Genomic DNA, 19771 nt, shown 5'->3' on the forward strand with positions numbered 1-19771 from the left:
GGGGAGCATATACTAACTGTTATTGTCACATTTGGGGCTCTTTTTGGCCTCTAGGCCCTTTCTTTTGGCTAAATGGTTTCTACGCAATAGAAAAATAGAAGTGACTAGGAAGAAATGGGACAAATATGAGCTCGTTCCAAGAATAAAAATCTCTTTGAGAGACATTTTATGAAATAGGAATTATCCGTGCCCGCAAAGTATTTTCAGACCCTTTTCACAAAGGTGGAATCTCTCTCACTCCCAGGGCTTCTCACTGTCTTTCCAACCATATTTAGACACATAAATTTTATAAAGGAGCCCTGATGGCACAACAGTAAGCTCTCAGCTAATAACCCACAATTTGGCAGTTCAAACCCACATAGCCACTCCGCAGGAGGAAGACCTAGTGCTCTGTTTCCATAAAGATTATAGCCTAGAAAACCCTATAGGGCAGTTCTGCTCTGTCACATGCGGTTGCTATGAGTCAAAAAATTGACTGAATGGTGGCTAACAACAGCAACAAATTTTAGAGGCCTACATGAGAACTCATATTCGATTTGTAGCCACATATACAAGCCTCCTGGGGCCCAGCCAGCTGAATAGTTTTTTGAGTTCCTGGACCCTGAACACCAGAGCCCTAGGACTAGCTTTCCAGCTCAAGAAAGCCCCTGACTCTCCATCTCTCTGCCTTCCCAATTATTCCAAATCCCCTTCGGAGCCACGCACCGAGAGCCTTCTGCATGTCGGGGACTGAACTTCCTTGCAGGGAGGCATTATTACCCCCATGCTTAGAGCTGAGGAGACAGGCTCTGAGAGGCCTCGCAGCAGATAGGCAGTGGAGCACCGCTGTTTCTGTTCTTGGCACTCAACTACCCTTTCTCTCTCTCAGTACGTATATGTTTGTGCTTGTGAAAACATGGGGGATGCAAACTTGGTCTTATTTTTTCATGTGTACATATTTAATACATGCTTATTGTAGAAAAGTGGGAAGTACAGTAAAATTTAGGCAAGAAAGCAAAATTTACCCATAATCTCGTTATCATAACCATTATTAACATTTTGTTATAGTTCCCTCCTTCTGTTCGTTTTACATGATCTAGTCATATTTAGTCATATTATATATGCAATTTTATCCTGTTTTTCATTTAGCGTTGTACCATAAAAATTCCTCTATTTTATTAAAAATATTTTATAAAAATTGTTTGTTGAAACTGGTGTTGGTCCACTGTAGAGATGTACACCTACACCTTACTTACCTACTCTCATTCTCTGATGTTTTGCATTTACAACAGTAGTAAAATATCTGACTGTTTTTGTGCCTTAACGAGGCAGCAGGCATGGTGGCAATGGCTGTGGAGAGTCCCCTTCCTCAAGGAGGGTCTCCGGGCAGCCTCCAGGAAGCTGGGCCACACTGCCCCATGCCCTTTGCTCCCTCGTGCTACACGGGGCTGGCCTCCAGGTGGATGCACAGGTAGCACTAAACCAGTGGGCACCTGTTCCAGGTTCCCAGTTCTTACGTGGCCTGAGGCCCTACAGCTCAGAATTGCTGCGGGTTGGGAAGGGAGGAAAGAAAGAGACATTGGAGAGAGTGTTTGGAAGAAATGCGTGCAAGTTTAGTGACATCCAGGGTGAGCCAAACTGGGCCTGAAGCTTCCACTTCAGTGGGGCCCAGTGCTTGGCCAGGATCCCAGCACCCTTGCCCTCACAGGAAGCTGGAAGCCTTGGTGACTCACCAGGCCCGGAGGGCAGAGCAGGCTCCAGGATTGTGAACTCAGGGCATGCAGGGGTGGAAGTGGAGCCTGGAGATGACTCTGAGAGGGAAGCTCCGACCCAGCCCAGGAGGAAGGTGAAGTAGTTAAGCCTTGGGCCCTCCAGTCACACAGCCCGGCTTTATCCAGCTTTGTCTCCCCCAAGCCTCCTTCTCTGCAGAGGAATAATCCGTAGCTGGACTTGTCATAGCGATGAGCACATCACTAAATCGTAGCTGTTATTATTTCTATGATCATATTTTCTAAATAAAAAAACAAGTAGTCTGAAAACAAAAAAAAATCCTCCATTTTCGTGTAACGCCAATTTGGCATAACCATCTGGTCTTTGGAACCTAATTATGTCGATAAGTGAGGAGTGGGCATACTCTTTTCTGTCATTATACATTTATCTGTTTCCAGATGACTCTTTTAAAAAAAAAAAAGGGTGTAGAAGGACAGTAAATGGCATTCATCTGAGCAGGGGTCCAGTACAACTGTGTGTATTCCTGAACGCCCTTTTTATCAGCATGTCAAGTAAAATCTAAGACCTTTTTTGTAATTATAATGTAGAGATGATTCCATTTCTGATTCAAAATTGCCCTGAGCTTCAGGAGAGATTATTACTCATCCTTGACCCACTGTTAGTTTACAAAGGAGTCCAGCTGTGGGCTCCAACATGATTGCCGTGAGAAACCACATATGGACTTCTAGAAACTCAGCAGTGGGGGGAATATCAGAGATCAGTCCTTCCCCTTTGTTTTTTAATATTAAACTTTTACTTATTTATTGCAAATTTATAACACACTCAAATGGTTCAAAATTCGAAAGGGTATATAGAAAAAAGTCACCTTCCCACTCTTATCCCTCAGGTAACTGGTTACTTTCTGGAGGTAATTAACCTTCCCCTTCATTTTACATATGGGGAAGCTAAGCCCGAGGCCACAGAACTTGTTGATAAAGTTGGAACTTGAATCCACTTTGGCATTCTTTCTGTTATATCATACTACCAAAATTGAGTACCACGTTCTCTTGCTAGAAATACAAGGTGTGATGAATGCTTTCTGACATATAGGAGTCTTATCCACCAAGTAGACAGAATCCCACAGAGCAATAATGGCAGTGTGAGGTGGCGTGGGCTGAGTGCCAAGTAGCTGCTGTAGGTGGTGGAGCTGCGGGAACTCGGAGCAGGGAGTCAGCCCAGATGGCCCAGGGGCCTGGCAGGGAAGACTGCATGAAGGCTTTGACAAGTAGAGAGTAGGGCGCCAGGAATTCCAAACTAGCACGATTGCGGGAGGAAGCAGCTGGTGTTGACCATGGCCTGTGCAGGTCACAGTAGACTGTTCACCAAAGAGAAAAGTTTGAATAAAGGTGTTCACTGGGTGGGTCAGGGCCATGTTGTGGAGGGTATGGAATGCCAGGTTAAGGAATTTAGATTTTATCCTATAGGCAGTTCCCCCCCACCCCAGTGCTGTCAAGTCGATTCTAACTCATAGTGACCATATAGGACAGAGCAGAACTGCCCCATAGAGTTTCCAAGGAGCACTTGGCGGATTCGAACTGCCGACTCTTTGGTTAGCAGCTGTAGCACTTAACCACTACGCCACCAGGGTTTCCTGTAGGCAGTTAGGAGCTATTAAAGATTGGGTTGGGGTGATAAGTACAAAGCTGTGAAAGATAGAGCAGAGGAGGGCAATACAGGAAGGGACAACTGTTCAGACATTTTTGTCGATACTCATATATAAGATTAGTGTTATTTGTGAGACCAAAAAGGAGGACATGTATTTCAGAGATGTTCACTCATTTTTTCAGTAAACATTTATGAAACTTTCATGTGGTAAGCACAGTTCTTCCCCTCAAGAAACTCAATCCAGTGGTTATAATACAACACTGTGATAAGTGCAGGAATAAAACCAAAAAAACCAAACCCATTTCTGTCAAGTCGATTCTGACTCATAGCAACCCTATGCGACAGAGTAGAGCTGCCCCACAGGGTTTCCAAGGAGTGGCTGGTGGATTCGAACTGCTGACTCTGGACCCTGGAAAGGAAGGTGTTAGAATTCCTCAGTTATGAATTGCCTGTGGCAGCTGAAACAATTTGCTAGGTAGATTATAATTGTGTTACTTCTTTTATAGGTGACATTAATTACCAGGAATTTGCTAAAAGACTCTGGGGTGACATCTACTTCAACCCCAAGACGTAAGTAGAGTATGGGACGTGACTCCAGAGGGGTGATCGGTTTTCCCAGTGAGGACAGATAAAGTGTTCCTGAGGTTCAAACCTGCTCCTAGACGTCAGCTGTGTCTTTTGAGGTCTTCACAGCTTAGCTCAAGGATGCAGGAGAACCATAACCATATGGCCTCTCACAAGTCTCTCTATGGGAATTTTATGATCACACACAGTTACTTCCCCTTGACCCCTGCTCAGATTCAGAACTTGGGAAATTCATCCTCAGGGTTGATGACACTGCCTTCTCCCTCCTGGAGCACTCATGACTCTCCTTTTTCCCTCTAGGAGAAAGTTCACAAAAAAGGCCCCGACTAGCAGCTCCCAGAGGAGCTTCGTAGAGTTTATCTTGGAGCCCCTTTATAAGATCCTCGCTCAGGTGAGTGTGTCAGGCCACCTGGTGCACGTCTGCCCTTCCAAGCACGAGGTGAGAGAATTGCTGAACTCAGGCTCCCCTCTACCCCACACCACTCGGTTTTATATTACTAAATTTGAGGGCAGTTGATCAGCAGTTGTTTATTCTTTTGGGTCAAGGACACTGCAGTATCCTAAGTACTGTTGAAATCAGGGTCAAGGGGGAAGGTACAAAAGAAAGGAAAGGCAAGGCATAACCTAGAGGAGTTTTATGGAAAGATCTTGACTCTTCAAAAGAATGTGACATTTAAAATTTCCATTAAGAGAATTTGAATTACAGAGATAACGTAATTGTGAACATCCTCCAGGCTATGTATATATATAGATGTTTGTCATAGCGTTGTTTATAACAGCAGGGAAAGGAGGAGAGAAAAACTGGAAATCAGTGTTCATCAGTGAGAATCCGATTAAATGATACATCTCTTAAAATGAAGCCTGTTGCAGCCACTCAGAGAATGGCTGTATGAGCTTTGTCTTAATGACTCTTCGGGCCACGTATGTGTGTGATGGTCTGTCAGACGGAAAAGGAGGCATCAAAAAGTGGTAAAGATGCTGTCAGACATGTGGAATGTTTCAAAAAGAGTGTAACATTGCATTTATATGAATGCGTGGTACCTAAAAGGCAGGGCTGAAAGAGGGTGGTGATGTTATATAGGAATATTTCATACGGCCCTTTCTTCTCAGACAGTTTGAAATGTGCCAGTTTTAATAAGCACCGCACAATGAAAGCAAAGGAAAGAAGAGAGTGCAGCCATTCCAGCTGACAAACTAGCAGAACATAACAAGACAAAATAACGTGACTAAAATCTATGAGTGCTGATCTTATGTCAGTCTGGAACAGATTAATAAAAGAAATTTACAGAATCTGCCTTGGTGGAGACCTTGAGTCTGCTGAGGATGATTTATCTTGGCCCTGCTCTGACAGGGGATGGACTGCCAGGTGGCCTTTTTTGGTTCCTTCCAGTGCAGTGATCCTCTAAATGAGAAGCCTAAATAGGGAGGCCTAAGGATCTTCCTGAGTGGAAGGAGGTGCTGCTTGTCAAACACCAGGGGGCAGCACTGGCAATAGTCAGCCTGAGGGTACCTGGTTTATTGACTGGTGGGGGAACTTAACCAAGCTTTCCTCACCCAGGGTTGGTTTGCAGGGTAAGTGCCAAAGACTTCCCTGAAACCAAACTGTTATCCTTCCCAGGAGCTCTGCCTGCAGAAGAGAACCTAGTGCAGTAGTTCTTTGAGTCAGCCTTTGGCCTTCCCTCTTCCTCCTGTGGATTACCACACTGGGGCCACTGTTCCTTAGTGCTACATCTGACGTGGTATCTGATACCTTCACAGGTGGTGGGTGATGTGGACACCAGCCTCCCAAGGACCCTGGATGAACTTGGCATCCACCTGACCAAGGAGGAGCTGAAACTAAACATTCGCCCTCTGCTGAGACTGGTCTGCAAAAAGTTCTTCGGCGAGTTCACAGGTAGCGAAGAGCCGACGGCCCCCTCTTAACATCACCACTATCATGTTCAGCCACCCTGCAGTAGTGTTAGGAGATCTGAGGCTCTTTTAAATAAACTGCAGATCAGGATACAGAACACCTGGGTTCTTTCCTAGCTTCTTAGTGCATGGGACCAAGAATTCTGTCTTTGAATCAAATGCTTATGGAATCCACACGTTCTGGAGCCGTGGAGGCTTGACGAAACTCCAAAACTATTGTTCTGAGATAACCTTTAAACCTAAAATCAAAAACGTCCCCTGAAGTCTTCTTAAAACCAAAGGATAGTGTAGCTTAACTAGTAAAGAATGTCTGCCTTAAGCATTATGCTCTTTTAAGAACTATCTATATGGGATCAAACTAAGAACGGCTTCTCAAAAGATTAGATAGGAGCCTTAGGGGGCAGGGAGTTCATGGGAGGAACAACTCAGAAAAGAATGACAAGAGCGATTGCACAACTCAGAGTGTCATCAGTGTTGCTGAACTGTACATGTGGAAACTTGAATCGGTGTATGTTCTACTGTGTAAATTCTCAATAACAAAAAAATAAGATATAAAGGAAAAGAAATTAAAACTTTTTTTTTTTTTCTTTAAATCTTGGGAACCCAAAGCAGTTAAATTCCCCCACCAGGTGGAGCATACAAGTAAAGGAGATAAGGAGACAGACCCGAGGTATTGTGTTTGCCAGGGGCTAGTCAGAAAGGTGGTCTCTGGGTGGTGTGAGATAGTGAAAAAGCACTAGGCTAGGACTTAGGGAACTCGGGCTATAGACCCAAAGTTCTCCTTCCCCTGAGCTTCTTCCTCCCGTATTTTAATTATACATAGGAACAGCACTGGCCTGGTTGAGAAAAGATCTGAGCCTTGATCCTGGGGAGACTCCAGACCAGCCACCTAATTCCTCTGTGACTCTGATTTCCTATGTATAAAATGGAGGCATTGGAACAGGTGATTGCTGAGGGCCCTCAGCATAGTTTTAGTAGCTCGTTCTGGCCCAGCCATCAATCTGACATAAGATACCAAGGAAAAGCAAACATGCCTGCCCCAGTGTTCAGCAGTCTGTTAGGAAAATAGGGTGATTTACTGAACAAACATATAGACAGTATTTCTCAAAGGAGAAGGGTTCTGAATAAATCTAGAAAGAAGAGATGGGGTGTTTATTTAGCTCAATCTAATTGTTCAGTAAATGCTTATGTTCAATAAAAAGTCACGGATTGACAGAGACACTTGAAGTTGTCATCAGTTAAGTTCCAAGGACTCATAGATCACCGAGACTTGCTTCTTGCTGTTTCAGTGTGTCCCGAAATCTCTTAGCAGCGTGCTCCCAGGAAACAGGGTGCTGTTTCCTAGAGTCATTGAACCCTGGCTTTTTAGAGCAGGTAATCAGCCCCCTCACTTTTAGCTTTCTGACCACCGTGAAAGGAACAGTACCCAACTGCTCACTTCCCCCTGTGAACGAGTACAGTCATGGCATTCTCCTCGTCTTCCACAGGCTTCGTGGACATGTGTGTACAGCATATTCCCTCTCCAAAGGTGGGCGCCAAATCCAAGATCGAGCACACCTACACTGGCGGCGTAGACTCCGACCTCGGCGAGGCCATGAGCGACTGTGACCCTGATGTAAGGGGACATGGTGCCCCCAGTTCTCTGATTTTTTTTTTTTTTTCCTACTACTTCCTGGCCCTCCTCATGAGCATAGGCACACAGACCTGAATTCAAATACGAATATTGCAGCTACCACTAGTGAGATCTTGGAAACATTACCTATTCTTTCCGACCTTTAGGGTCTTGGTTTATAAAATGAGAATAATAACATGTAAGTAGTTATTAGGAGAATTAAATAAGATTAAAGAAATATTAGAGTTGTGTTTGGCATGGTGCCTGGCAGATGGCAAAGATTCAATAAATGGTAGCTTTTTTTTTTTGTAGTCTTGTCAGTCCTGGCTCAAAAAAATCTTTCCCAGCCATTCCTCAGGCAAACTAGTTTCTCGGCATGAACAGATGACCAGTTGGAAATTGTCGGTTACATCTTCAGAGGAACTTTGGGGCAAGTAATCTTGTTCCCTAAGCCAGTCTGCCATCCTCAGCCTGTTTTTCTTTCTCATGGCCCTCATTCATCCAGAAAAGGGGGGAGTTTTTTTTTTTTTTTTTTTGCTGTGCCTAAGGCTTCCATTAACCAAGGAGGGGATGGAACATTCTTGGGAATCTTCCTAGGAGATTGCCATCTATTCCTCTAGGTCCTGGCTGCCTCCTCATAGAGCTTGTGCCATTGTCATCGAGGGGGAGGGGGAGACAGTAGCACTTACCCAGAAGGTATGTGTGGTTCAGGCTGCACTCTGTCCCCTGCTCTAGGGTCCCCTGATGTGCCACACTACCAAGATGTATAGCACAGATGATGGAGTTCAATTTCACGCCTTTGGCCGAGTGCTGAGTGGCACTATCCATGCTGGGCAGCCTGTGAAGGTCCTGGGGGAGAACTACACCCTGGAGGATGAGGAAGATTCCCAGATATGCACCGTGGGCCGACTTTGGATCTCTGTGGCCAGGTACTGTCCACCAGAGCCTCAGGGGCGTGCCTTGGCCTCTACCCTGGAACTACCGCAAAGAGCTAGAAGGTGTGGGCCTCCTTGGAAACCCAGTAACTGCCTGGCTCCCTATCGTAGGGGTGGGCTAAGATGATCCCTCAGCAGGTCTATTGACTTCTGGTTCTTACTACCCAAGATTTCCAGGGCCAAGAAGGTAGCTACTGCTGGGATAATGTCGATAGCCTTGCCTTTGCATTTTGGGTATCATGTATGAACTTCTGTGGCAGTATTTCCATTTTTTTTTTTTTTTAACTTTTATTGAGCTTCAAGTAAACGTTTACAAATCAAGTCAGACTGTCACATATAAGTTTATGTACACCTTACTCCATACTCCCACTTGCTCTCCCCCTAATGAGTCAGCCCTTCCAGTCTCTCCTTTCGTGACAATTTTGCCAGCTTCCAACTCTCTCTATCCTCCCATCCCCCCTCCAGACAGGAGATGCCAACACAGTCTCAAGTGCCACCTGATACAAATAGCTCACTCTTCTTCAGCATCTCTCTCCTACCCACTGTCCAGTCCCTTCCATGTCTGATGAGTTGTCTTCAGGCATGGTTCCTGTCCTGGGCCAACAGAAGGTTTGGGGACCATGACCGCCGGGATTCCTCTAGTCTCAGTCAGACCATTAAGTCTGGTCTTTTTATGAGAATTTGGGGTCTGCATCCCACTGCTCTCCTGCTCCCTCAGGGGTTCTCTGTTGTGCTCCCTGTCAGGGCAGTCATCAGTTGTGGCCGGGCACCAACCGGGACGATGTAAGTCTCTGATTCATGTGGCCCTTTCTGTCTCTTGGGCTCATAGTTATCGTGTGACCTTGGTGTTCTTCATTCTCCTTTGATCCAGGTGGGTTGAGACCAATTGATGCTTCATAGATGGCCATTTGTTAGCGTTTAAGACCTCAGACGCCACATTTCAAAGTGGGATGCAGAATGTTTTCATAATAGAATTATTTTGCCAATTGACTTAGAAGTCCCCTTAAACCATGGTACTCAAACCCCCGCCCTTGCTCCGTACTTCCATTTTTATTCATCTTAATCCTCTCTTCATTTCCTCTTCTTTGTACCTTAAGTCATAACCTTCAGTTTTCTCCCCAGAAGAAATTACTTCCCAACCTCCACTGTCTACTTTTTAACCAAGACAGAAAACTTCACTGGGTCCCTTTTAGCCTCCCAATCTGCAGAGCCAAACTTAACTAAGGCCTCTGGGCTGCTTGTCAGCTCGCAAGTTTGGCATCTTAGTTGGCAAGCAGAACTGAGTCCTGTTCTCTGATGTGGCTTCTGTGCCTCACTGATGGCTCCTTTTCCCTCCTCCAAATCCAGCCCCATTCCCTAGGAGGCAGAAGATTGAAGAGCTAAGAGAATTGAAGTTATTTTCTAATTCTGTGATGCTTTTGGCATCTTTTACATTTTACACCTTGGGGAAAAGCTTGCTTACCATGAACCCCCAGTTTAAACTAGGGTTTCCTGTTACAGCCTCTTACACCTTTTACTTTTTTTCATAGCCCTCATTGCAGTTTGCCACCGCATATATGCGTGGTCTCTGATTGTTCATTCCTTCTCCTCTCTGTTAGAATGTATTGCTTTTGCTCACCCCTGCTCCTGGCTCAGTGCCTGGCACATAGCTGATGCTCAATAAATTTTTATGGAATGGATGCTCTGCCCAACACCTACTGGATGTTGTTCTAGGTACCATATTGAGGTGAACCGTGTTCCTGCTGGCAACTGGGTTCTGATTGAAGGTGTCGATCAACCAATTGTGAAGACAGCGACCATCACTGAACCCCGAGGCAATGAGGAGGTAGAGTTTCTGAAGAAAAAAGTGGGCTTGGCTTACACTAAAGGGTCACAGGCAAGCTTGGCACACATGAGCAGCACGTGGCAGAACTTGTGGAGGACTCGTCCAGAGTCCAGGAAGCAACCTTCTAGGTCCAGCCCTGCTGGATTCTCCGTGTGCTTGGCTCAGATGCTAGGAATTAGAAGGAGCTCCTTTTATTCTTTTCCTCCTGTCTTTGTTCTGCCAAATGCATGGCAATAAATGGCCCTTCAGGTAGCCCCAAGCAGCACCTTGGCTCCCAGTTAGAAAATAGTCGGATCTTGAGCAAGTCCTCAGCCCCTGTTTTACCTCTGCACTTCCTCCTGTGCCTGCTCAGGCCAGGTGCCCTCACTCCTCTGCATTTTGGATCTCAGGCTCAGATTTTCCGCCCCTTGAAGTTCAACACCACATCTGTGATCAAGATTGCTGTGGAGCCAGTCAACCCCTCAGAGCTGCCGAAGATGCTCGACGGCCTGCGCAAAGTCAACAAGAGCTACCCATCCCTCACCACCAAGGTATGACCGAGGTCTGCAGCAACTTCCGTGCCCTCCTGGCCCAGCTGACTTTTCTGTGCTGCTGGCTGCTTTGGGTCCATCAACATCTGTGATATGCTTTCTGCAGCAACCTATATGAGGAGCTATTCCTGCCTGGTACTGTCATTTGAAGGCAGGGCAAGACCAACGTTTGTGTGTTGTTGGCAGGGGGAGGGTTTGTGTGTGTCTTCCATGAGTGTCTTTAGATAGGAAAAAGATATTCTCGGAGCGTACACTTTGAATGGATTTTTCAGAAAAGATAGAGGGAAAAGTGAATTACTCTGATTTTTCCTCACTCTTGAGCCTGCTAGCATAACCTTTCTTAGTAGCTGGCTAGGGTTAACAGGTCAGCTTGTGTCCATGGATATAGAGCAGGGTTTCCCTAAATGGCTAAGATGGGAATTAAATCAGTGACCTCAAACTCAGTACCCCTGTGCCGAGTGGTCCAGATGTCTTATGGACTGACTCATAGGTTGCTGATCCCCACTGAACCTTCTCGAAGACACGAACAGTCACTGAGCCTTGGCTGCTTCTGGTAGCGGGTTTGGGCACTGCCTCCTCAGTTCTGGCCTTCCATTGTATCTGCTGTTGCTGGCACGAGAGAGCTCCGGCTGTGACCAGCAGGGCGGTTGCATTTCAGGTGGAAGAGTCCGGTGAGCATGTGATCCTGGGCACCGGGGAGCTCTACCTGGACTGTGTGATGCATGATTTGCGGAAGATGTACTCAGAGATAGACATCAAGGTAAAGCAGCGCTCTCGTGCTTGTCACTTGCGTTGATTAGGGCAGAGGGGTTTCCCTCGGAGTAGTGTCAAAGGAGCTTTGGAATTCCCTTTAGTAAAAGATTGTCCTACAAGCAGAATTAGACTTCGTCCCAACAATTTAATGTATTTCCCAGGTGGCTGACCCAGTTGTCACATTTTGTGAGACGGTGGTGGAAACGTCCTCCCTCAAGTGCTTTGCTGAAACTCCCAATAAGAAGTAAGTTGGGTAGTCATTGTGTCCCTGGGACTGATTAGCCTCAGGGACCTCCCCCACCTGACCCCGCCAGCACCACCCTAACCACGAGCACTGTAGGAATAGAGGCAAAGCTTAGACCTCTAAGTCTTGGGATAGGGGGAGGGGACATGCTTAGGATACTTGAGTTCCATGTCATCCTTCTCATCCCTGTGCCTTTGGACAAGATGCTTTGGAGTTCTTTGCCTGGAATACTCCCAAGAGGAGTTTCATAATTGCCTCTTCTCTATAATATGACCATCCTACAAATTTGCCTCAAATTTTACTTTTTTAAAGACAAGTTGATTCAAATGAAAGAGGACAGAGATGAGCTCTTTTTGCTCTATCCCACCCGCCGTGGCTCTCACTGAACCCCCTTAGAAATGCCCCATCTGCTTGTGCTGCTAGCTCTCCTCATTACCATTTCCTTTCTGACTAGGAACAAGATCACCATGATTGCTGAGCCTCTTGAGAAGGGCCTTGCGGAGGACATAGAAAACGAGGTGGTCCAGATCACGTGGAACAGGTGAAAGTGTGCCTCTGATTCCAGGGCTGAAGGGAGGCAGGGACACTGTAGCCTACCTGCTGGGCCTCTGGTACCACACATCCTTCTGGAAAGTGCTTCTGTCTCCCCCTTTACTATGTTCAGGGCACAGGGTGGTTAGGACAAGGTGACTGTCCTCTGGAAAGCGAGGGTCCATGCCACCAGGAGCTACCAACTGCAGAGCTATGCCTAACACCTTCATTTTCTCCTCCTTCCTCCAGGAAGAAGTTGGGAGAGTTCTTCCAGACCAAGTATGATTGGGATCTGCTGGCTGCCCGTTCCATCTGGGCCTTTGGGCCTGATGCCACGGGTCCCAACATCCTGGTAGATGATACCCTGCCCTCTGAGGTACAGCAGAACTGCTGGGTAGTATGTGGTGGATGCTTACCTCTTGAGCAGAAGAGACTACAAAGTGCTCCCTTTTTCTCGAAAGTATTCTGTGTCTTCTGATGAAGGAGACTCCTCTTAGAGGCTCACCCACGTTATCTTCCCTCTAAACTATTGGGCTGTTGACAGGGTCACTGCTAAAGAGCCTTCTTGTTTCTGTGCAGGTGGACAAGGCTCTTCTCGGCTCAGTGAAGGACAGCATCGTCCAAGGTTTTCAGTGGGGAACCAGGGAGGGGCCCCTCTGTGATGAGTGTAAGTCCACCAGTGCCTCCCCCACCCCAGTTCTCTAGGTAGGGCCCTCTCACCTGGACGTATGAGGTGGGGTAGTTTCACCTCATCTTTGGGACCTGGCAGGAGAAGCTGCTTGGGGTACACAGGGCCATCCTATGTCCTGGGCCAGCCTCCTCCAATATCCTCCCTTCCTGTCCTGGTACTACCACTTGGTACATCCTGGAAATGAAGCCCTTACTAGACTGATATTTGCTCCTCATTCCTGAGAAGGGTCCAGCTTTAGGTGTGTTTCAGAAGAAGTATCAAGAGGATGATAAGATTGGAGTGGTTTATAGACCAGAGAAGGAGCCCTAGTGGTTCAATGGTTAAACACTTAACTGCTGACCCAGAGATCAGTGGTTCAAAACCACCAGCGGCTCCATGGGAGAAAGACCTGGCAATCTGCTCCAGTAAAGATTACAGCCTAGGAAATCCTATGGGACAGTTCTACTCTGTCCCGCAGGGTCACTGAGTTGGAATCAACTCAACGGCACGTAACAGCATAGACCAGGGCTGGATTTTGTGGGGCCCAGTGGCAATCTTGGAACTTACTCTGTGTCCAAAAATAATTAGAAGCATGTAAACTGCTAGGAGAGCTTTATGATACCTGAGCCTGACCTGAAACAAACACTATTGAATGTGTGCTTAACTTCTGACGTCTGCTACAGGGCTGGCATATCCCATTAGAACTCCCACCCCCAGTGTGATTTTTGTGCCGTATCTCTTGTGGCTGCCAGACAGCTGCACTATAGTACGAGACCCCTTGCTGCTTTGCTGTGGCCTTTGGCCAACACCAGAACCACTTCAGTCAGCTGCCCCATCTCCTTTTCAGTGATTCGAAACGTCAAGTTTAAGATCCTGGACGCAGTGGTGGCCCAGGAGCCCCTGCACCGGGGTGGGGGCCAGATCATCCCCACAGCCAGGAGAGTCGTCTATTCAGCCTTCCTTATGGTAAGGGAGTGAGGTTGTGGGGCACGGCCCTCAAGGGGACAGTGGAGGACCGAGCCTGTGGAGCCCCTAGACGCTACCCCCACAGCCTTCCCTTTACCCAGGTTCTTGCTCCTTAGCCTCTCCCAAACTAAGGAATCCTTTCTTCTTGCTCTGTTGTAGGCCACGCCTCGTCTGATGGAGCCTTACTACTTTGTTGAGGTACAGGCCCCTGCAGATTGTGTCTCTGCTGTTTATACTGTCCTGGCCAGGCGCAGGTGAGTGGCCCCAGTTATATGCGGGAGAGTGCTGAGAGCAAGAGCAGGGCCAGAAGTAACCTGGCTGTCGTGGGGAAGGAGAGGTTGGCCTCCACCACCCTTCCCTCTCCCCAGACTTAGCTTATTTCTCAGACGGAAGTGGGAATGAGGTGATCCCTAGCTTTACTGCAGAATAAAAGTTGAGATTCCTTTCTTAGGCCCCCCTCCTTTGAGACCTCCTGGGGGAAATGCTGAAACGCATCAACGAGGGGACTATGCACCAGGCCCTATCCTGTCCATGTTCCAGCTCCCTGTCTTCTGCCCAGAGGTTGCCACCCCTTTGATTTCCACAGGGGGTTACATTAAACACCTCCACCTTTTCTGCTCTCTGTAGAGCATCGGTGGTTGTTCTGTCTTTAATGGTACTCTGGGTTGAGATGCAGTTGGGGGCAGATACTCCACTGTTTTTGGCCTCTGCCAGACCAGAGACTCAGCCTTGGCCTGTTTCTCTGCCTCAGGGGGCACGTGACTCAGGATGCACCCATCCCAGGCTCCCCTCTCTACACCATCAAAGCTTTCATCCCAGCCATCGACTCTTTTGGCTTTGAAACTGATCTGCGGACTCATACCCAGGGACAGGCCTTTTCCCTGTCTGTCTTCCACCATTGGCAGGTGAGAAAATGGTACAGGCTATCTTGGCCTCCCACCTTTTCAGGACTAATTCCCTTCTGACCTATTCCCCTTCCAAGCTGTGGTAGTCAACAGCTCTGACTTCTGCTTTCCTAGAAAAGGTCCTAATGCTAGGCCTAAATCCTCAGGGAAGTCTGCCCAGACCATCTGAAACGGCCTTGTCTTTCAGATTGTACCTGGTGATCCCCTGGACAAGAGCATTGTCATCCGCCCCCTGGAGCCACAGCCAGCCCCTCATCTGGCCCGAGAATTCATGATCAAAACCCGTCGTAGGAAGGTATGTGTGCTTCTGGCCCATCACCACCCCTCAGCCACCAGGCATCTCGGCAGGAGTTGGATCTCTCTTCATTTCTTCCTTTTGGATCCTTCTGCCAAGGGCCAACAGACTGAGAATAGTTCACTACACAGTGTAGAGAGATACAACCTGTAGAATCCTCTGGCAACCAGACCTGGGCCCAATCTGGCTGGGGAAGGAGAGCTTCTCTCCTGTGAGATACCCTCAAGGCACAGTTCCTGAGGCAGTCGGCTGAGCCTCCATCCCAGCCCCAGCAGCCTCTCATTCTAGCACAGGGCTCAGCCTGGCCCCCATTTCAGTCACCAATGCATGGGGCTCATTCTTGCATTTGCCGCCGTTTTCTGCAGGGCCTGAGTGAAGATGTGAGCATCAGCAAGTTCTTCGATGATCCTATGTTGCTGGAGCTTGCCAAGCAGGATGTTGTGCTCAATTACCCCATGTGAGTGCAGGTACACCTGGCAGCCCCTGCTCCCTGCAGTGGGCTGCAGCTCCTGGACTTGAAGCTGGGACCCGACCGACTGCTTGGACTTGATGTTGTCAGAGAGCATCTGGGAGCTGCTGTTGCCTTTTTAACACCCCAAGAACCTCCAGCCCAGCGTCCCAGTGAGGGAGGAGCATTTGGCCTTCTGGTTTCTTCCATGGCCTCTGCCTGGCTCCATTCCCAGGGAACAGAGAGGAGCTTGGGCTCAGGGAAGGAGAAGGGGATGAAAGTGTTTAACTCCAAGAGGCCCTGTCTTCAGGATTTACGTGGAATTTTATTTTTTACCAGTTTGACCTTAGAAAAACTTTCTAAGTGAACAGAACATTCTGACTTCTGCCTGGCTCTGTTCTTTTCATCCCCACCCACTCCCCCGGCCCCCTTCCCTCCAGCACAGTCTAGTCCTGGCACTTGGGTCTGGAGGGATGTGGTCTCCCATGAGGCGTCACTGTCTGTGCTCCCAGCTGTAGTCTCCTTCCTGCCTGGGCCCCCAGGGAAGCAGTCTGTGGGGAGAGGACTGCTGCATCCTAAGTCACTGTTCCCATGAGTGCAGAGGTCTCTTTACTGCCCCCACCTCTGGCATGCTGTCTTCTGTGCCATGGTCCTTCTGAGTCAGACCTGAGGTGGCTTGGCAGTCATTGGGTTTCTGGGGTCTGAGGTCTGCTAGGGCTAACACCTCTTCCTCATGGGTCCACTGCTCCTTAAGAATCTCCCTTGCCCTGGAGTTGGGGGTTATAACTCTTTGGTTTTGAGACTGCTGCTCCAGGTCCTTCTACCAGCCCCCACCAACCCCTCATTCCCCCGAGTATAGAAGAGACTGCGGAGTTTTCTCTAAACTACTTTATTAGGAGCATACCAGGGGTTGATTTAAAGGGTCTGACTGCTCCAGCCTCTATAGGAACCTACTTATCCCCAGCGTCCTGTGCTGTTTTCTTGGTGTAGTCTCTGTACGTCGTGTACACAGCACCTGTGTGATGTAGAGGACAAGCACCCCTTGGCATCAAACCCTTTGCCCTCCTCTGTTTGCCCCAGGTGTTGAGAATAACAGCTGCCGTGTGACAGGTCCTCAGCTCTAGCCACTCCCTTGAGAGTCCTGCTTCCCCCTCTTATCTTTCTGCCCCAGGTCCCAGCAGCTGCTCCAAGCACCTGACCACACAGCCTAGGAGAACACCTGAGACCACTCCCTGTAGTTACCAGTTCACAAAGCACTGTCACATATATTCTCTCTCTGTCTTCGAGAAACCTGGGAGGTAGGCAAGCCAGGTGTGGTTATGTAATATCACGTTGAACGTGGGGAAACGGGGTCAAGGAGCGGAATTTGACCACTGTCACACAGCTAACAAATCGCTGTCTGCCTTTTGATCCAGAGAGGAAGAGAAATTTAGCAAAAGTCTTGCTTCATGATTTTTCTCACCTCTCAGGCAGGAAAACTGTGATGAAACAGACTGCACACCATCCCCACAGGTCTGGGGCCGGAGATGAAAACAGAGAACCCTGGAAATGTCTTTGTACAAGTTCCACCAAGAACTTGATGTGGGGCCAAGTATAGGGAACAGGGACTTAAATCATGGTCCTTGACTGTCAGAACTCATAGCCAGACTTTGCTTGATCTGTTTTGCCCTCATTCTCCTGTGACCACCCCACCCCCCACCCACAACCCCACCAAGCTACTCACCCAGCATGATTGCACCCACAGCACAGGCCTGAGCTGCCACTCGGGTGTGAATCAGATGTATGGACATCTTGGTGGAACCACGAGCCTTCAGCCGGTAAATCCTGTATGCTGCCACCACGAGGCAGCCTGCCAAGCCTATAGGCAGAGAAGATGAACCCTGGGCCTCAGCCACCATGCGTAGTGGCTGCCCTAATGAGAGACACCTCACTAGGCAGGCTGGGCATCTGGACAAACATCTGCTTTAGAGCAGCTGGAGTGGGATGCGGGGTTATCATTAGAATATTGAGTTGTTTTCCCTCAGTGGCATTTCCAGGGTGGTGGCTTTCTGCTAATGATGCCCGCACCCACATACAAATGGCCCATCCTCACATCACCCCCACTCCCATTAGCTTGGCTCTGGGGCCTTCTCCAGCCACTACTGACCCCCACATCCTTCCTGATACAGCTGTTTTCCTCTCCCAAGGCCTTGAGGAACAAAGCCCTGGGGGACTTCAAACTGCTGCTCCTCTGACCCTTCCCATCCTGACATTGGTGTTGGTGTGCCAAGTTTCCCATATCCCATCCACTAGCTTACTTCAATGGCCGCCACCTTCATCCATCCAGACTCTTCCTTATTTTATTTTAAGGGTGTGTCCATTTGTCCCTTGGCACCTTCTTTGCCTTTGGTTCACTCAGCTGTTGATTGGTGGGTAGGACTATTTGAGTCTCTAATCTGTGCTTCCTACTCCTTTGGAAGGACTAGGAGACATGTTCTCCCTGAGAGAAGGCTCTCTTGCCCCCCATTCCTTCCTTCCCCAACTCACCTACAGGCACCAGCGGAGACTCCCTGGTCTTCTTCAGGAGTTTCTCAGACACGCTGTCTTTTCCCTCAGGTGGCACCCACCAGCTTTTGTTGGCAGACATTTTCTTGGCCCCTAGATGTTAGCAGCTGGGGATGCTCAGCTTCAGCCTAGTCCTGGAAGGGAGCATCCCACAGTCAGAACCCTGATTCTCCTCAGCCTGGGGTGGAAGAGGGATTACCTGTTAAGAACCTCTGTCTTACATGCCCAACAGCCTCTACTTGTGAAGATGTCCCAGGTTCCTTTCTCAGATGACTGGGCCACTAGCACCATTTCTCCATCTCTCCTTCCTAACATCTGCCTCATCCTCAGCTCCTTCTGACTTTACTGTTTACTTCTTCCTCCCCCATCCACATCCCTATGGGTGTGATCCCTGGGCCAAGAAAAGCAACTGGAAAAATCCTCAGATGAGTGTGGAAGAACAGGCCTTGAACTTTGGGGCTGTCACTGGCCTTGGAACTGGTCTGTGGCATTTGTTCCTGAGGGAGCTACAGAGCAGAATCTGTGGCCCCAGGGAGCTGGAGCCAGAGCCATCCCAGACGGTTCCACAGCCCTGGACACCAAATCACAAGAGCTAGAGATAGAAATGACATTAATTTGTGTGCAATTCAGCATAGATTTTGCACATTAATACTTAAGGAACAAATTTACTTGTGCCTGAACTGTTACCCTGTTTCCAAGTCCTTCACAGTTATCAACCCTTCACTCCTGGGCTGGTGACACCTATTCCTCTTCTTGCTAACCCCTATAAATGTCTGCTCTGATCACAACTTAGACCGAGTCCCAGAGTTCTGGCCCTCAGACTAGAGGTTCTTGCCTGTGGAGTGTCTAACCATGAAGTAACTCCCTGTTGAGTCAACTTCTAGTTGCCTTTCTCTCCTGGAGGAGCAAGGACTGCTGGCCTCATGGGTCCTCAGCATGCTGGTGCTTACCCTAGAAGATGGCCGTAGGTGGAGCGTGGGCTGCTGGGCCAGTGCTCAGCGTCCGCTGTTACGAACCGGCCAAGAGCTGAGAATGGAGCTGCCACTGTGGGGTCAGAGAAACAGTGACTTGAACTTTATGGAGACTTTGAAGTCAGGGATGGGGAGGGGAGGAGATAGCACAGGGCACCAGTCTTAACCCCCCCTCTGCTGAGTTCCAGACTGGAGCTCCAGGCCCCAGGAAGTAATGGGAGACCAGATGGAAGGGAGCCCTCAGCTAGATCCAATCTTCCAGTTCCCATGGACATAAGTAGCTGGGGTCAGAGACGGGCTTGAAGAGAACTGAGATGAGAATATAGAGGCGAGGATGGCAGAGATCCAGCGTTCTCCCCCAAGTTATCCTGCCTCAGAAATGCTTATGAACGAGGTAGAGTGTAAATAAAAACCACAACTGTAGGAGGCAGGCTCTCTGGGCCTGCTCTCAATCCCTTCAAGGATGCTTGCTGGACCAAGGAGATCTGTCCAGGAGTTTGAAACAACTGGGATTTCCCTTACTTCATAGTCCCTTATATTGCCTGTGGGGATGATGCTCACTCAGGTTACAGGGATGACGGTGACCAGCATTAGTCACTGTGCTGTACTAGATGTATTTCAGACCTCTCAACTATCCTATAAGGTAATAGTTTGTTCATAGACAGGGAGATGAGTTTCAGAGCAGTTAAATG

At 48.3% G+C, this 19771-nt stretch overlaps 2 protein-coding genes across 6 annotated transcripts in view; one reads left to right on the forward strand and one right to left on the reverse strand.

The window, feature by feature from the left end:
• The window catches only part of EFTUD2 (elongation factor Tu GTP binding domain containing 2), a 41988-nt gene extending 26043 nt beyond the window's left edge, over positions 1–15945 (forward strand). For all 3 annotated transcript variants that reach the window (XM_003414291.4, XM_010594522.3, XM_023553752.2), the window contains exons 12-28: positions 3861–3924; positions 4240–4330; positions 5698–5833; positions 7338–7465; positions 8198–8391; positions 10111–10222; positions 10612–10752; positions 11411–11512; positions 11667–11749; positions 12204–12290; positions 12530–12656; positions 12860–12947; positions 13798–13916; positions 14076–14170; positions 14668–14821; positions 15009–15116; positions 15482–15945. In XM_003414291.4, coding sequence (XP_003414339.1) covers positions 3861–3924; positions 4240–4330; positions 5698–5833; positions 7338–7465; positions 8198–8391; positions 10111–10222; positions 10612–10752; positions 11411–11512; positions 11667–11749; positions 12204–12290; positions 12530–12656; positions 12860–12947; positions 13798–13916; positions 14076–14170; positions 14668–14821; positions 15009–15116; positions 15482–15577 — 1925 coding nt within the window. In that variant the 3' untranslated portion in view covers positions 15578–15945. The remainder of the gene's footprint in view (positions 1–3860; positions 3925–4239; positions 4331–5697; positions 5834–7337; positions 7466–8197; positions 8392–10110; positions 10223–10611; positions 10753–11410; positions 11513–11666; positions 11750–12203; positions 12291–12529; positions 12657–12859; positions 12948–13797; positions 13917–14075; positions 14171–14667; positions 14822–15008; positions 15117–15481) is intronic.
• Positions 15921–19319, reverse strand: HIGD1B (HIG1 hypoxia inducible domain family member 1B). 3 transcript variants are annotated; one of them, XM_064271024.1, is made up of 4 exons: positions 19059–19319; positions 18091–18242; positions 17288–17422; positions 15921–16579 (listed from the first exon to the last, which is right to left on the reverse strand). In XM_064271024.1, exons 2-4 carry the CDS (start codon positions 18188–18190, stop codon positions 16515–16517), a joined length of 300 nt encoding a protein of 99 aa, XP_064127094.1. In that variant the 5' UTR covers positions 18191–18242; positions 19059–19319; the 3' UTR covers positions 15921–16514. The 3 variants fall into 3 exon arrangements, with proteins under 3 accessions (XP_064127094.1, XP_064127093.1, XP_003414342.1); XM_064271023.1 differs by having other exon boundaries at positions 18330–19317; XM_003414294.3 differs by having other exon boundaries at positions 18091–19317.
• Between the last annotated feature and the right edge of the window lie 452 nt (positions 19320–19771).

Source organism: Loxodonta africana, chromosome 18 (genome assembly GCF_030014295.1).
Source record: "Loxodonta africana isolate mLoxAfr1 chromosome 18, mLoxAfr1.hap2, whole genome shotgun sequence".
NCBI classification, from domain to species: domain Eukaryota; kingdom Metazoa; phylum Chordata; class Mammalia; order Proboscidea; family Elephantidae; genus Loxodonta; species Loxodonta africana.

What these genes read in the sequence shown, in the direction of transcription:
- HIGD1B (XM_064271024.1), bottom strand. Translation starts at nt 18,190, where the DNA reads ATGTCTGCCAACAAAAGCTGGTGGGTGCCACCTGAGGGAAAAGACAGC. An exon ending in GTCTCCGCTGGTGCCTGTAG is followed by an intron (nt 17,423 to 18,090) that starts GTGAGTTGGGGA and finishes CTCTGCCTATAG; the next exon opens with GCTTGGCAGGCTGCCTCGTG. An exon ending in TGTGGGTGCAATCATGCTGG is followed by an intron (nt 16,580 to 17,287) that starts GTGAGTAGCTTG and finishes TACATCACACAG; the next exon opens with GTGCTGTGTACACGACGTAC.